We start from the raw sequence: 16,874 nt of genomic DNA on the forward strand, positions 1-16,874 counted from the left end.
GCTGTAGCATGGATTAAAAATATATTCCTTTTCTTAAAGATATGGATAATACTTTTATATGACTGATTCCATCATACTATATATATTTGTTGTTTATTTTCTTGTTTTATCTATACTGTATTACACTTATTTGTTTGACTGCTTTGTGCAATGAATAATTTGTAGCCTTGTGGCACAACATATACATGAAATTTAAATAAAATATTTTTTAAAATTGTGTATAGATACTGGTGTAATCTCACAAAACTATCTAAATGTTCATAACGCCAGGAAACCCCAAAAGAACCATTCAACTCTGTTGTAGAAGGAAGGCTAGGGATTCATGAGGGCTTTGGGTGGGTTCTTCACAGGGAAGGTGGCCTCTCCCATGGCAGGCAGGAGAGGTTTGTTTAACCCTAGAGCATCCTGGGTGTAAGCAGTTCGCCTCATTGTCACTCTGATACCACCTAACCTATAGAGAAGTCCGAGCAGGTGTCTGTTGAAAGGGAACAGGGATGACTCAGTCATTGCAGTGAGGCCATGACAGTGTTTCCTGCAGCAAACTTGGTCAAGCTAGTCAAGACATAGAGAACAAGGCTTATGGGGAACTAGAAAGGCTGCCTGCACCAAGGTTAGGACAACCTCTACTTCACAGCATTTCTCACAGATGACCTAGGAGTTTCTTTTTCCATTACTAGTTCCAATGTTAATTCAGAATGCTTCAAATAAGCTGCTTGTGTGAAACCAGTATCGGAGTGCAAAATCATTAAAGAAGGAATGGAATTCTGTGCATCATGCAATGATTATGCACGTGGTATCTAGCTTATCTAATAGCTGCAGTTAGTTTATTTTTCTTAAATGATCAAAATCACACAGCTTGAAACATGGTAGAAAGGAATCTCATTGGAATTCAATTTCAAAGCTAAAATCATGTAAGATATGGCTGTGACTTCTGTCAGAAAAATTCTAGTGACCCTTCAGTGTGAGTGTTAGTGTTTCCAGTCCTACTGACAGCAGCTTGTAGTAGTAGTCACAACACTGAATTTCTAACAGCTCAAGCATAAAATAAATGATTGTACTTTGATTTCTGCCTCCCAATGGAGAGGATGATTCATCCTGAAATTGAATGCCTTTCCCCTGCACCTATTAATAAGAGCAATTTGCATTGGTAATTTGTAATACACGCTAGCTCAAGTGATAGATTCTATTATGGCTAGTAGTACCAGTGCAGTATCAGATATAATTGAGATACTAACTTTGTAATAAGCTTTTTTGGCTGCCAAATGGAAGAATGCAAGTCATTATTTACCTCTTCTAAATAATGAGTTGTGCTAACATGAGTTCTGAAAATAGTTATTACTATTTCTGTAAATCTCAAAATCGATGTACTATGAAGTACTTCAGGCTGTCTGTCTAAGTAAGACCCAATCTTCAAGGCATCTTTAACAGCCCGAGGCTCATGCTTTTGTCTGTGGTATGAACAACCAAAAACTACAGACATAATATTGATGCAGACTATTGATTTGATTCTAAAAGGTTGTTGCCAGCACCCTTCCTCCAGTACTATCTTTTTCCAGACTAATGGACTGGAGCATCCACAGAAATAAACAACTTCAATTCTCAGTTGTCTCATCTGGGTAAGTGGTGATGCTAGAAACCAAGCCTAAAAAGTCTATTGATGGTCTAACATATACAGCTGATCTGGTATGTGGAATCTGAGTAGTTCAGTTCATGTATCTAACTTCTTCTCAGTAGGTGACTTGTTTGGGCCGTGGAAGGACTTTTGCATGTTTTACATTGGACACGGACTGCTGAACTGTGCTGGCACTTAACATCTGCATTCCTTCTTGCATGTCATTGAGCTGGTCAAGCAATATGCCCACATATTTCTATATTTCAAAGTCAGTAAGCATCATGCATTAAGTCTAACCACCTCTATAAATATAAGTTTATTAACTTCTGTTTGATCTTAAACATAAGGTTCAGTGGGCATCTGCTCCACAGATTCAACTTTCAAAAGCCGGGTATCATTGTATTTCCATCACCTTCTGGAGTAAGGTGCAGTGCCATAGAAGTTTATGCCTGTGTCAACTTTGGCTGCTGCAGTCCTACCCTGTTTCTTCACTGCATGTTTTCTTCTCTGTTCCTTGTGACAGACAGCACTGGTGTTTGTGTAACTGTACAGTAAGCTCGTTCAGGGAGCTCATCTAGCTGAAAATGAACTGTTTTCTTTGCTCAAGTGATGTGTTTCCTGCTGATCGTCAGCGATTGGGTTAACCATTTCCGTGTTAGTGGAAGGGAGGAGCAGAAAAGCAGTGAGACTGCAGGAATTTAGATTTCTTCTATTTGCTGTTGAAAGCAGCAACTTCTCTGTTAGCTCTTCTCTGGATTTATACATATGGAAATGATCAAATTGCTTAAAATTCTGAAAATGTAACATGTCTAAACTAGAAAAAAACCAACCAACCAACCAACCAAAAAACCCCAAACCCACCCAGAAGATTCTTCTCACTAACAGTGGCTTTTATTTGCTCTTACTATTTGTTTAATTTAATTCACAAACCCAGAGCAGTATGTTAGTGGATCTGCTGAACTGCATTCAGGACAGACTGTGATGCTGGATAACTCTCCTTGGAGCATTTTGGAAGGCTTCATTCAGAGTTTCAAGAACTTTTTTTTTTTTTTTAATCTAGTCTTGATTTTTGTCTTCGTATGGGACCTAGAAACCTTACATCTACATAGAACAACCTGAGATATTGGTGGGCATTTGGTGCTCCTACAGTTTTCTTTTTTTTTTAATATTTTGAAACAAGAGAAATGGAAAGCTTTTACTAACCTTCATATTTATTTATAAGTTTATTGTGTAGTTTGTCAGAGGAAAAAGAAAATCTGTGGCAATGGGAAGCATTTTTGTCCCATTTCTGTATTTGACAAGTGTCCAGGATCTTCAGTGATTGAGCTAGAACCTCTCAGTCACTTGGTCCAGTATTACCAGAGTCAGTGTTGGTAGTCTGCTTCATTTCCTGGCACTCAAATTGCAAAGGTGGCAATTCTTTCCCCAATGTCTGTACAGTTTGAGAAATTATTACAACCTGTGCAGTTCTTTTACTTTGCAAAGCAAAAGCAACAAATATCCCCTCTTCCTTAAAACTGTGACCTCAGATATTAGACTTAGTTCAGCTGCTTCTGTCAGAAGTCAATAAATAGTGTGTGTGTGTGTGGAGGGGGGAAACCAAGAAACTAAGTAAGCCAAGTTCAGCATTTAGCATACATCACAGAAACACTGCTGCTTTTAATCAAGGCTTTAGCCTTAACAATCAGTACTCAAATGAGAGGGCACTTAATTTTGCTCTGTTTCTACTGTTTCTCCCTAAATTGTTTTGTAAAATTCATGATGATGATTCTTTCACCTATATAATGGATAAGTATATTTTTTCTGAAGCCCTTTCTCAGTACCTGGTCTCACTGTTTTCATAAAACATTTCTTTTGCCAGTTCTGCAATGAAAGAAAAGCACAGAGCCCAGGAAGCAAGAATTCAAGTTCCCCTGTGGGTTGTTGCTGAGAAACAAAATAAAGATTAAAATAGCTAAGATAAAAACTGAAGAATACAAGTTTTGGCAGACAAATCAAAAGGAGGTCCCTTTAGTCTGGAATACAAACATTTGAAAAGAGGTTTAATATATCTTTGAAAAGACCGTTTTGAATAACTTTCTTGAGTGTCCTCCTGTAGTTAGACTCAGCATCTAAAGAATCTTGTCTAGGCCTGTGCCTAGTATCTTCTCTGAGTCCTTTGTTAAAAACTTAAATAGACCATGACAAAACTATCCATGCTAAAAATGAAACTGAATTGCAAATCGATCCCTTAAAAAAAGGAAAAAAAAAAAACAAAACACCCTGAGTAGTATTTTTTCAGCATCTTAATCTTACCCTGAAAATTTCTGCAATGTTTAACAAGTCTAGTGGAGAAAAGTTTGATCCGGTTCTTCTTATCTAAATTTACAGAATGTGATGGGGGGGGTGGGGTGGGAAGATAATCTCAAAGATTTAATTTTTCAGTCGCTAAAAATGAGATTGAGGTATTACTGTAGAAATGGCTGTTCCAAGTATTGAATACAGTTATGAGTAATTTTACATCTGAGGCAGAGTTTCTTGAAGTAAATAAATTTTGAAGCGGCACCATAGTGTCCTCTTGTGGTCTTTTAATGTCTGGGCTGTGACATGTTTTCTATGGGAACAGCAAAATTTTCAGTTGCAGTTAGTGTATGAGCTCCAGCATAATGTGACTTTCCTTGCCTCATTTTCTTCCTAGAAATGGCATATGGAGGACTGCATATTGCATCTCCCATAAGCTCTCACTACTCTGTCCCCAGTCATTTACATGTGGATGTACGTGTTGCGGTCTTCTCCAAAGGACCTCTTTCAGTCACTGCTTATCTTCGTCACTGATGAAATAGATCCTGATCTTTTTTAGTGAGAAGCCTTTGCAGCCAGGTTGCCAGTTTCCAGCCTGCTTTGTCCACAAGGCTGGTGTGATCCTCGGATGTGGAGATGCAGGAATGTGCTGAAAACAGAAGTCACTATGGTGAAATGCTGGCCATGAACTTGCAAAATTTCTGCCAAGCCTCATGTCCAGGGAAGCTGTACCTTGGCAGTGGCAAGTTTTGTTTTGTTATTTTTCCTGATGGCCAGCTCTGGTCTGCTCTGAACCTGGGAACCCAGCTTCCACTCCAGTGGAAAAAATCTTTCGAAACAATAAATAACAGTTACGGCTCCAGTGCTGCGCATATCCCAACCGTTCTCTTTACACAGTTATAAATATATGTATTTATGCTTTTAAAAAACATGTTGACTTCAAAACTTGCAAGTATTTCATTCTTCTGGGTATCAGGGCTTTGTGCCTAGCTGTTTGGGAGATAACTGAGCAGGGTTTCCAGTTCCCAGAGATTTTTTACTATGTTAGATTTATGCCATCTGTAAATCTGCAAACCTTTCCTCTAACCAACAACACTTTTCCTGTTTTAAATGGAATGAATTTTTTTTTTTCTGAGCCACTACCATGCTACTAATTCAATGATCCAGGCTATCTTAGAAATACGTTTGATGTTACATGGTTTAGAAATTTCCTGTGGTTTCAAAGCATAGATTGTCCCATTGACAAAGAGAAGCATTATACTGGTCTGTATTAACAGATGCAGTACGATTATTATCTAAAACATCAGCATGCAGGTATTCCACTCAAGAAATTGCACGTATTTTGGACAACTACAGTTATGGATGTTATCTCTCAGGCTTACAGGGCAGTGCATCCTGTGTATATACCTCTAAGGAGGCCACATATTCTGCCAGGGGACATAAACATTACAGTTAGTGATGACAGCAGTAACTGGGCAGGTTACTCCACCCATGAGGCATTTCAAAGCTTCATTTACAGAAAGCGAATTTAAACTTTCTACAAGGCTTTTTGACGTAATGTGTTATTATACAGCACTCCAAACAATGTTAGGGGAAACACAGTTTTAGAGATTATTTAAAAAAAATAAATAATCCAAATTGTAATTTTATGAGATATTTATTCCTAAAGATGATACTTTTTGCTTGGACTTGATTTTCCTAGTTAGAAAAAATAAACTAGTTTATTTAAATCTAAGCATCTCCCCATGAAATTTGGGAAGAAGAGAAGATAAGAAAAGCTATTCTCAAACACTGTTTCAGATGCTGTGTCTTCCTCTCCTTAAACAAGTGGCAAAACACTTTAATTGAGGAGGAGTTGAAATGATGTTACTTTTTGTTGTTTGATTGAGGTTAACGTCATATATTGCCAGTCCACAAGCTGACAATACTCCAGAGCTCATTTACAAGGGCCTTCCCATGTATTTACACCCCTTTGTGAAGGCTGAGGCAAGCTGTTCCCTCTACTGTATCCTTAAAAGCCATCATGAATGTTGATATTAATTCTATGTTCACTTTCTCCTAGGATGACTCTATGAGCACCACAGAACCTGTGAATTGCTGTCTGTGAGGGAAGGGCTGAAACACCTTGCATGCGTAAGTCAAGCCTGTTTCTGTAACAGCCGATGCCGTGCCCAGTCACTATCTGATGCTGGGCTGTAAAAGCCAAGCTGCTTTTTTTAATGCTTCAGTGGTGTCACCTGTGATAAGAAGTGTTCAGGACAAACTTGACCTTGCTTGCCTGCCCTGAGGATTTGTATCAGGCTCTTCAGCAGTTTACCAGACAATCTTCCTAGAAGATTGCACGAGTTTCCCATACAATCTTTTTCTTTGAGTTGAATGGCATAGTTGTTTACTGTGGCAGTGCACTGACCTTTCAGCTGGAAGCTTATACCTACTTAAGGTAGTTGACAAATACCCAGTGGCTTAGTAATAAAGCACTGAACTGTGGCTTTGCTTATATGATTTGTAGGTAATAAACAAGTTAAAAAGCAATTCCTGATTGTGTATCAGAGAGGAGATTTGCTGATCTTTAGGCTGCTGAGTTCACTGTTGCTGTTAATGTACACTAGAGTACTGAAAATTCAGGTGTTTTCTCATCTAATAAGCCTTGATTCTGCTAAACTGGTCTCAATGTTTTTTTGCACTGAAACCACAAGACTTTCTTAGCAGCGCAGTTTTTGTCTGTTGGAGGTGGGGTGCGTAGAGGGAAAAACAAGAAGGAAATTAATGTTATTCTCTCTGCTCTTTCGTTTTCACTGACTAGTCTGTACCCATATGAAACCATAATCTCAAATTCCATTTAGCTTTGTAGAGAACAGGTAATTTTCATCCCCATTATTTAATGAGAGATAGCAATGTTGTCTCAGGTAAATGCTGTAGCATTGTAGATCATCTAGTTTAATTCCCGCCCGGTATTCGTATCGGACAACTCTGAAGTTTGTGATGGCCACTCGTACCATTCTGAACTAACAATCAGTATTCGTACTCAGAGGGAAAAAAAAAAAAAACACAAGAAGTCAGTCACCCAGGTTGAAATTTCACTTCTCTTACAAACCAGACACTAAACAACAAAGTTAGTATGGGTAGATAACTTCTTATCTTTAAATACGGACTTTTTACAAGTCAGTAAAGAACCACTGTCTTTAGACAAAAGAAATATTTTTGCTTCAATAAACCTGAATAGTTTCCTAGGGCTAAATTCTCTCCTGAGCCATTTGTGTATAGTTTCCATTTGAGAGAGGGAAGTTGCTCGTATATGTGCATGAGCTTGATCTTATTTATTTTTTTCCCTTCATGGGGTACAATTTCAGTGCCATTTATTTCATGATACTAAAACATTTTGTGGTGGCATAGATGCATTTTTTGATGACTAAAGAGAACTCCTTGTCAGACTTGCTTTCAAATGCAAGATAAGAAGGAAGTGCCCAGTTTAATACTTTCTGAATAAGCATGACTCCAAAAACTTTAACTCTTCAGACTTCTCTCTTACAATCCCTGTCTCCTTTTTCTAGGACAGCTTACTTAGATCAGACACTTTCACTCAAACGCTTTATAAACTAGAAAACAGCAAAGAAAACAGAAGACTAAGCATGAATTAACTTTGTTCAATGATTACTTATCGTCTTGCCTTTTTTCAGTATAAAATTCTTTGCACCCTATCAATTAATTCTTAATTTTCTGGTTTTCTTGGTGGACTCAAGTTTATTAGGTCATGCTTATTATGAACACTCAGGAAACATAATTCAGCCAAAGTGGGTTAGACAGAAAATGCTACTTTGTGGCCAAGCATTACACTTCCCTCTGGGGAGGGGGGGCAGGCGGCAGGAGGGGGGTAAGGGGGTGTGGAATATTGCTGGAGATAAGATAGTGGACTCAGTGGTGCACCAGGATCTTTCCAGTCTGCCAAAAATAATTTCTAGATTATAAACATTAGTCCAACTTGCCCACATAAATTGCAGGTAAAACTTTACAGACCTCATTGGGATCATATTTACAAAAGTACTAATTTTAAGGTTACTGTAAAAAGAAGTATGTCATCCTAGGTCTTCAAGATACCATGAGTTTTGAATACAGGAATATCTGGGGGGTTTAATGTCCTCCAAAACTGATGAGGCTGTTACTGAGATACACATGGCCACATGAAGGTCATTGTTGTTTTCCTTAACAGAACAAAGAGACTAAAATGTAGGTTATATGAAAGCACAGGAGTCTTAGAAGTCTTTCCACCTGCCTGATCAATACTGAGAGGTGTAATTGCTCTGGCTTTCCCCAGAGGTGGTCTACCAGCAAGTTTGTGTGAAGTGAACTGAGAGACCTATAGCCCCTTGGCAGCAGCCACTCCACAGCATGGATCCTTCTTGTTTATTTCAAAACCCAACTAATTAAAAGTAGACTTTTTACTCAGTTCTTGTGAACAAAGCATTCTCCCTCCTGTTTGTCTCTCTTCTGCTCATTACACATTTTTCTTTCTCCCAGTGACCTGGGGGTTGCTTTGTCAAAAAGGCAGGACAAATTCAGAGAACTAGGGATAAGGTTCTTCTGAGCACAGGAAATATCTAGTCTTACCCTCTTCCTCTGCTCTAAACTTTATATCCTCCCATAGACTCTTATGCAGTCAAAAGACAGAACTTGCATCAGCACTGGCTTGATTTGTCACTGTACACAGATTTGATTAAGGAGTATTTTAGTCAAAAATCTACAGAACTAGTTCGAGTTGATATTCCATAGCAAAGCACAGAAACTGTTCTCTAGAGCTTTTTTGTGATAATTACGTAATGCATTAGAAAGGGCTCCTTTTACTTTCAATGCTAGCTTTCAAACACAGACATTAAATAGCATTATCCACTATCAATTCATGCTTAAACTCCCTGTGAAGGTTACCACATACGAAATGAAGGCCAAGATCCCCATCGCTGGCGCCAGCTTTTCCAAACGCGAAGGCAAAATTGAATTTTGCTCCCGGGGGCACAAGAGGCCGGCGCGCCCCGGGCCCCCCCGCCGCTATTAGCGGGACAGGACAATGGTGCGGGGCCGGCTCCCAGGCCCCTGCCCGAGCTGCAGGGCCACAGTTCATCTGCCCGGGCAGTCTGCTGCCTTAGCAACCGCTTCCTTTGCATAGAGCTAGAAATACCCTCGGCTCCAGCCAGCATTCAAATTTCCCCAGCGTAGTGTTTTTCCCCGCCTTTTGTGCGGCCATGTTTCCTGGTTCCCCGGGGCTCGCTCCGTTTGCCGCGTTATTTCCGCGGGTTTTGTGCAGCCGGAGGAGCGAAACCACCCTGCTGCCACCACAAACGCAGGAAGCGGGGACAGCTGCCGCCTCTTAACGATAACTCGGAGAGAAGTAAACCCGTTCTGGGGGTGACAGCACGCCTTTAATTAGTTAGTTGTTGATCAGCCCAAGACCGGTGTTTAAACCCTGCTGGGAGCCCTGAGAACGTGTAACTGCCGCGCTCTGCTCCTTCGGAGCCCAGCGGGGCTCCCGCTTTATCTGCCGCCGTCTCCCTCGCCCGCGTTTCCCCCACCCCTCCAGGGGTTTGAGGCCATCCGGCCCCTGCCAGGAAGCCCACCGGACAACCCCCCCCCCCCCCGCCCCCGCCCCAACGCCGGCAGCTGCCCCTGGAAGCGTCTTCGCGGTCGCCCGGCCCCCGCCCCGGGGTCGCCCCCCTTCCCCAGCCCCGCAACCACCCCCCGGGCCTGGGCGCGGCGCCGCCCTCCCCGCATCGCTCCCGCCCAGCAAACGGCGGCGGGGGGGGGGGGGGGGGGGAGGAGGCCGGAGGCGGCCCGAGGCACGGCGGAGGGAAATTCCCCCCCCCCCCCGCCGCCCCCCCCCGGGGGCAGCCCAGCAGCGCCGGCAAGGGAGGGCTACGGGCGGAGGGGGCCCGCCCCTCCCCGCCCCGCTCGGCTCCCAGCGCGCCGCGGCTCCCGCCGCCCCCGGGCCCGGCTCCTGTCACGATGACTGCGGGAGGAAGGCTCCCCCTTCCCCGCGCCGCCTCGCCGCCTCCGGCCCCTCCTCCGCGCCCCCGCTGCTGAGCGCAACCTCCCGGCGGAGCGACCCCCCCCCCCCCCCCCCCCCCGTCCCGTCCCGTCCCACTCCCCCGCGCCCCGGTCCTCGCTGTGGGGCGGCCCCGGCCTGCCCGCCGGCCCCGGGGGGGGGGCGGCCGCCTCGCCGCCCCGGCGCTCGGAGGGGAATGGGTGGAGTTGAGGAGCGCGGTTTCCTGAGAGGAAGTGACCGCACGGGGCAGGAATGCGCCGCCGGCTCCGCGCCGCGTCCCGCCTGCCTCGCCGCGGTGCCGCGGGGAGCCCTCGCCGCCCCGCCAGCCATGCCGCACTTCACCGTGGTGCCGGTGGAAGACAAGCACCGCGCCGAGTACGACAGCGTAGAAGGGCTCAGCTGGGTGGACTACCGGGAGCCGACCGCGGCGCCCGCCGCTGGTGACTCCTACGACACCGTCAGCTCCGACGGTGAGCGGGCACGGCCGGGGTGGTGGTGGTGGTGGTGGGGCGGCGGTGCCGACCGCTCCCGGAGGGGGGCCGGGGCGAGCCTGCCTGCCCCCACCCCCCCCAAGCACACACACAGATTCCGCTTCGCTGCCGCCGTTCGCGGCAGACAAAGGCGGGGGCGCCGGTAGCGGCTCTCGGGGGCGGCGAGGGGCCCCGCGCCCGGAGGAGGAGCCCCCGCCGGGGCCGCCGTTACCGGCGCCGGGACGCGCCGCCGTGGCAGAGGCCTGCAGGGAGCCCGGCCCGGCGGATGAACGGGCTGTCAGCCCGGGCCGGGCGGGGCCGGCCGCTGCGGCGGGCGCCCCGGGGGATGCGGGTGGCCGGGGCGTCCCGCCGGGGAGCCGAGCCGGGCGCGCCCGGGGATCCCCCCCCGGCACTCCCACCGCCCCTTGCTAGCAACCCGGGGTGCAGCGGGGAGCGGAGCCGGCGCACGGGGAGGGTTGTTATCGTTGCTCCCACAGACTGCAGCCTCCAGAGGTGATAAGACTCCGTGGAGATAGGCTCAGATATTTTCAGTGCTCCACTGCCAAAATGAACGGGTGATACAGAATTCAGTTAAATTAGCCGAATCTCAGGTGACTGCTTTTCTTGCTTATGTCATCTTAAAAAATGCGCCTGCCCAGCCAGGTTTCTCTCCCTCAAACCGGGCCCTTGAATACTACAGCGTGTGTATTGTGTCTGTGTGGCTTTCACAACCGCTCCTGCTAGGCAGAGCTGCTTTTTGTTAGTGGTTAATTTATTCCAATTACAGAAAAGGATCACGTAAGTAGGAGGGGATTTTGGGTGGTGAGAAGTACATTCTTTAATTAGGCAGCTAATATCAGTGCTCAGCCTGCCTTGGTGTTTTGCTGTGACTTTTAGGGATAAATCAGTTTAAATACAGTGTGCATTTCTAGTGAGAAAATGAAGGACACTCAGATTTGGAGAGTAGAGTAGTTCTGGTAAAAGGTTTTTTCAGCTCACTGTGGGACCTGTTTTTGTTTTCTGCCTTGGTTATGTTTAGTTCTGTAACCTTTAGGAAGAGGATCTTCCCATGGGCTCAGCTGGTGAATCTGACTTGCCCTCTGTGAATCATGCATGACTCTAGGCAACACAAGAAAAATTAGTAAACACCTGACCTGTTCTTCCTTGCCCGTGCAGTCAAACTTTTCAGAATGTAAATGTTACTGGATGCACAGTAACCCCTGAAGGGAGCCAGCACTGCTCAGGCCTGTGCTTGAGGAAGGGAAAAGGGTTATTTTGCTGAGTGATACTCAACTGTCATGAGATCAAGGTCCAGTTCCTGCCTTGGCACCTTGCTCAGTTCCCTGTAAATCTGTGCTTCAATCTCCAATACGTACCATTCTTTTTTTTTTTTTTTTTTTCTTTTTTTGTATAGTTTGTGAAAGAACTTTAGATTTCATATACCAAGTAGCTTACATAGGCCTCATGTCCATTATGTCTGTTCTTTCCAGTTCTAGTTCTAATTTTGGAATGATGGAAAGTAGGTGCTTTTTGCAGCTTGCTGTTATCACAGACAACTTGAGGCTTTAGCCCTAAAGGCTATGCAGGGCCTTGACTTCATTTTGTAAAAAAGGTCTATTTTACTCCTGGGTTATTTAACGTAACGTTCATGTGTATGAAAGTAACAGGTGTTTTTGCCCATCTCAGTAGGTCGAGGTGGAGACCTCATGGAGTACTTTTTCCACTAGCTAGCTTTGGCCGTGGGTTGGTAAGTGTGACTTGGGGAAGCTGCTGCCATGGTGGATAAAGGAAGGTCAACTCAAAGTGCCTGTCATTTGGGTATGAGACTGCCTGTAGGATGTGTGCAAACAACACACTTCAAGATACTCAGCTCCCTGTCACAGTCTATCAGTAGCTGGAAAGCTGTGATCTTTGAAGTACTGCTGTTCTGACTGCAGTACAGAACCATGTTGCTGGAAGTTAGCTGGATCTCTGTTTTAAAACCGATAAATATCTAGTAACATCTCTATTAATATATGGTAGTTAGTTCTGTTTCTGTTTGAACTGTAACTGCCTTCTATTTTTTAATTTACTTTCACAGTAATTAAATGTTGTTTCATATCTTCAGGGCGTACGTATAAAGATATGCTGTCTTGCCTGCCTGTACTGACAAGCTTGCTCTTCCCCACTAGCCTTTTCTGTCTTTACCTAGGTTTCTTGGGCTCTGTAGAGGGGAATCTGAATTCCTTTGTGTTACTTCTTTGGTTCTGGGTGCTGATTTCTACATCCTGTGCAGAGCTCAGTAGCCTCTCATACTGGGGGAGCGTTGGTAATATGACATGGTGGAGATGGGAAGGTCTTCTTGAAGACAGAGCATGTCACAGCTGTTTAGCCCCGGCTGGATCCTGCAGACAGGAAGGGAGTGACCTTCCCCCCAGAGCCTTCTGTGGCAGCTGATTACAGCGCACCTAGAAGGATTTTTTGGTGTTGGTGATGCCCCTGATTCCAGATAAGGCAAACTTTGTTTGACTGGAGTGCACGGTTTCAGAGTTTTAGGTTGTGGCCCTATCAAAGTGCTTACGATTCATACTGGCACTGCATGAATGCGCGCGGAGCTGCCTGAGCAATGCCAGTTGTCCGGTCTTTTTGTGTGATCAAGTAGAACCACTGCAGTCAATATGAAGAATTGGTTGCAGTTGTTCTGGTGAATCTTCTTCAGGGAAGATTTTATTTTATCAGCTTGCTATTCAGAACCTTACTGAAAGACTTTTTTGGATTGCTTGGTTTGATGGCACATGGGTTAAAGTGACTCAGTGATGATATGGCCCTTCAAGCATATGGTCTGTCATGGTAATGTACCTGTTTATAGCCAGTCTGTGACAGTGTGACAAGCAGTGTTGTTGTTGTCCAATACTTTTTGCAGTCTTCTAGGCTGCTGCTTATGATTCTGACAAATTCTTATTTCTCTCTGACCTTTTCACTCCAACTGTTATTTGTCATAGCCTTGTTTTTAAACGTTTTTTCTGAATTTTGCTTTATGTGGGACATCAAGTGGTATGGTGTCATCTAAGCACTACAGATGTGAAGTCATTCTGCAATAGAATTTCTTGTTAGCCATTTCCATAAGAAGAAATTAGTCAGTGTGCAATAATTTAGCCTTCCCAGATAGCTCTAGTACTTGCTTGTGAATAAAATCAGCCTTTTTTTTTTTTTTTTTTTTTTTTTGTTTTCTAAGCAGGTTCCACCGACTGCCACTGCTTGTAATAGATTTTGACATCTTCCATTTAGAAAAAGAAGTACAAAGAATTATCCGGTGATAAGCTTGTGAGCCCTGCTTTATGGATCGGCAGGGATGAGAAATGTGAATTTGGCATCCCTTCAGTCTTTGAAATAATGCCAGAATGTTAGATTGGGTACACAGGGTAAGAGGAGGAACATCGGGGTCTGAATGGTGTTTAGAAAAACCAAATAAGCTTTGCTTTAATAGGAATCTCAGCTCCACAGTGATTGTGCACCCTGTTAACCAAAGTGTGGCAATGTCACGTGTCCTGTGGGAAGTTATTTATCTTCCTGTGACTTTTGTTTGTGGAAATGAGACACTAATCAGCTTGGTGTCACTAACCAGCTTTGGTCAGCTGCCACCCTTGGTTTTTGCCAATGAATTGCTTTGCTTATGTTTCAGTTATCACATGGCTTCTTTTCAGGCCAAAGTTTTCTAACTAGACTTGAGACCTTTTCCTCATGCTTACAGTCTGCACCAGTATGTACAATGCCCTTGTGCAGCAACGGATGATGCTGGTCATTTGCAATAATCTGTTTTTGAGAAGATGGATAAAGAAAGTTCTGGTGTGATAGCAGTGTGCTTTTACTTTAAGCTTCTTCCTGCTTCACTGCTTTTTAATATGTGGTAACTTACTAGTAAAGGTTTTAAGTCTTTTGTAAGACTTGAAATAAAGCTCATATAAAATACGTCTGAAGATACTTTCAACGGGGATACATAAATCATTCACAAATTCCTATTCAAAGCGCTTAATTTTTATATGTAGGTGTTTTGTCAAAGTCCAGAGATAAGATAAAATTAGTCATGTAATGAATTGGATACTACAGCTGTATAGAAGTGACAGAAACATGTGTCCTAATATTTTAGGTTATCTTAAATTCAAGAACTTCTGCAAGCAGCCATGTGGGTAAATGGTGCTGTTGCAGTGGTCATAGCAGGGTATTTTTGCATGACCTCTGTAGCACATGCATCTGCAACATTTTTCATGTTGCCTCAAAAACTGCAGAGAGGAATCATGGAGGAGTTGTGGCAGAAGCTCTGAATTGTTTGGGAGGAAAGGAAGTAACCTGAGAATAGAAATAGACTGATGTCAGTGAACTGTCTCTTTTGGTGATTTGTTTACAGTTGACTTGCTGAAAATGGTATGGGGACTGCGTTGTCTTCAATTTGGTTGCATTTGGATGAGGAAGGGTTTCTTTTGGTTTTTTTTTTTTTTTTCAGTACTGCTAAGTGTGACATCCATTTTCCCTCTATGAAGTTTGATGTGTAAATTTGGAGATATTAAAGGTGTCCTGTCACTGCTAAATGCATCAGCATTTGTTCTTGTTTCATGAGGGATGCTTGTGAGATACTTGTAGGTTACACAGCAATGGTTATAATTTGAAATACAGATCCTGAAAGGGGTCTTAGCAGCAGGGCCATCCTTGTGAAGTCCTGTATCATTTTTTTTCTGTTTGTGCAATTGTCAATTAGCACAGCACTGAACAACAATACAGGTGCATAGATAAGTGAACTCTTGCTTCAGATAAGGAAAGATAAGAGTGTGATATGTGAAAAATGAGAGTGGAGAAGTGCTTTGTGACATAATCAGCTGTTTGTAACGCTTCCTTGGATGAAGGAGACGGCATATACTTTGTAGCCTGTAAGCAAAGGAATTTCGCTGAGAAGTTCATTTTAGTGGAGTCCCTGGTGGGTGAATATCTCAAGTTTCTTTTAGCGGCATGCAGTGTTGTAAGGTTTCATTCACCTGTTAAAATGCTTCTCTAGGAAAACAGTTCATGTTACTGCATAAACTGTTACTTTCGCTAAGCATGTCTTTCATACCTCTTCTAATTTGTGCAGTGATTAAGACAGAACTGGAGAGGCTGCAGCTGTCCAGTACCAAGGGGATCTTGGTGCCAACTGCTGGCAGCCAGGAGACTTAGCTAAATATAGAAAAACACGGGCCTTTTTGTGGGTTCTCTGGTATTTGAGTTATTTGGAAAAGCTCTGGGAAGGATCTTTGTGATACGACTAAGTGATTTGAAAGTAACTCCTGTAGCTGTGTATGTGTGGGTCTGCATGTTTTTTTAAAAAAACTAAGAGAAGATAAAAAACCAAAACCCGAACAACCATCTGCTGCTCTTTTGTAGCTGCTGATTTTTTTCTTTTTCCAGAGAACACCTGTTTTAGAAGGCTAAGCAATTGCATGTGAAAAGACATGGGTTTTCCGTCTAATTCTACCTTCAAATGCTTGCTCATTTTGACTTGCTAAGTGCTCATTTCAAACTTGAGTTGAGACTAAGTTTGGGAATTTTTTTTACTTTCTGAAGCTATATCTTTTATTTAATATCTGCACTTTCCTAAAGAAATTCAAATACATTTTTGGATTTCTTATATTGTGTTTGTACTACATATCTCTCTAGTGCATAAAATTGACCTCTGTGTGTGTGATTCAATTTGCCCTTGCAGATTTCTGCAGTGTTTCACTTCCTTAAAGAAAATAGTGACACTTCCTTTCTTTTCCCCACTGCAACAACAGTAAAGAATAACTTTTTTTTATGCTCTTCAATGTAAAGTTTAAATTTGGCTTTTGCTCTAGAGTTCTACGTAGAATGGAGATTATGGTACCTTGCAGCCATGTTGACTAGGAAATGTAGCCAAGCACGATAAATGCCATTTCCTGGAGTTAAAGAGCAACGGCCACCTTGAGGAAGACCAAACTTAGTGATCAGTGCATTCTTTTTAAGTGCATGTAACAGAATGGGGGATACCCAGCACCACAGGGAGTGAAAAGCTGCATTTGGTGACCTTCCCCTTCCAAGACCAAGTTAAAGATTTACACCTGTTCTTGACTATGATATAACAAGCAATTTAATTTGCAAACTGATTTATATTACAGAAAAATTGCTGTTTTCACCAATATGTGGGAGCAAGATTTATTTGATCGTTTTGTCTTCAACGTGTTGGTTCAAGATTTTTCTTTAAATACATTGATCTGTGACCTGAACTATGGAGGAACAAAATGAACCGTTTTAAGATGTGGTCTAAAGCCTACTGGAATTAGATTTTAGGGATGTTTCCGTTGTCTTCAGTAACCTTTGAATCAGAAATTTTGAATCTTTTAATTATACTAGGCTGATTTTTATTCTGATAAATAAGAAAGTTTCCAGTTTTGTGTGTGTTTGGTTTTTTTTTTTTTTTGATTTAGTTAAAACCTCTTTTTTAATTACTAGTTTTCAG

General features: G+C 43.2%; 1 protein-coding gene across 4 annotated transcripts in view; it reads left to right on the forward strand.

Annotated features, from left to right (window-relative positions):
• The first annotated feature begins 9,773 nt into the window (after nucleotides 1-9,773).
• Nucleotides 9,774-16,874, forward strand: part of SLC12A4 (solute carrier family 12 member 4) — a 51,530-nt gene continuing 44,429 nt past the window's right edge. For 2 of the 4 annotated variants that reach the window (XR_006165730.1, XR_006165731.1), the window contains exon 1: nucleotides 9,774-10,393. Coding sequence is in view for 2 of the 4 variants with exons in the window: in XM_042797477.1 (XP_042653411.1) it covers nucleotides 10,120-10,393 (274 nt within the window). In the remaining 2 variants the exon portion in view is untranslated. The remainder of the gene's footprint in view (nucleotides 10,394-16,874) is intronic. The other 2 variants (XM_042797477.1, XM_042797478.1) reach the window with 2 other exon arrangements.

This window comes from Tyto alba, unplaced genomic scaffold, assembly GCF_018691265.1.
Source record: "Tyto alba isolate M040663 unplaced genomic scaffold, T.alba_DEE_v4.0 Super-Scaffold_26, whole genome shotgun sequence".
Lineage (NCBI taxonomy): Eukaryota > Metazoa > Chordata > Aves > Strigiformes > Tytonidae > Tyto > Tyto alba.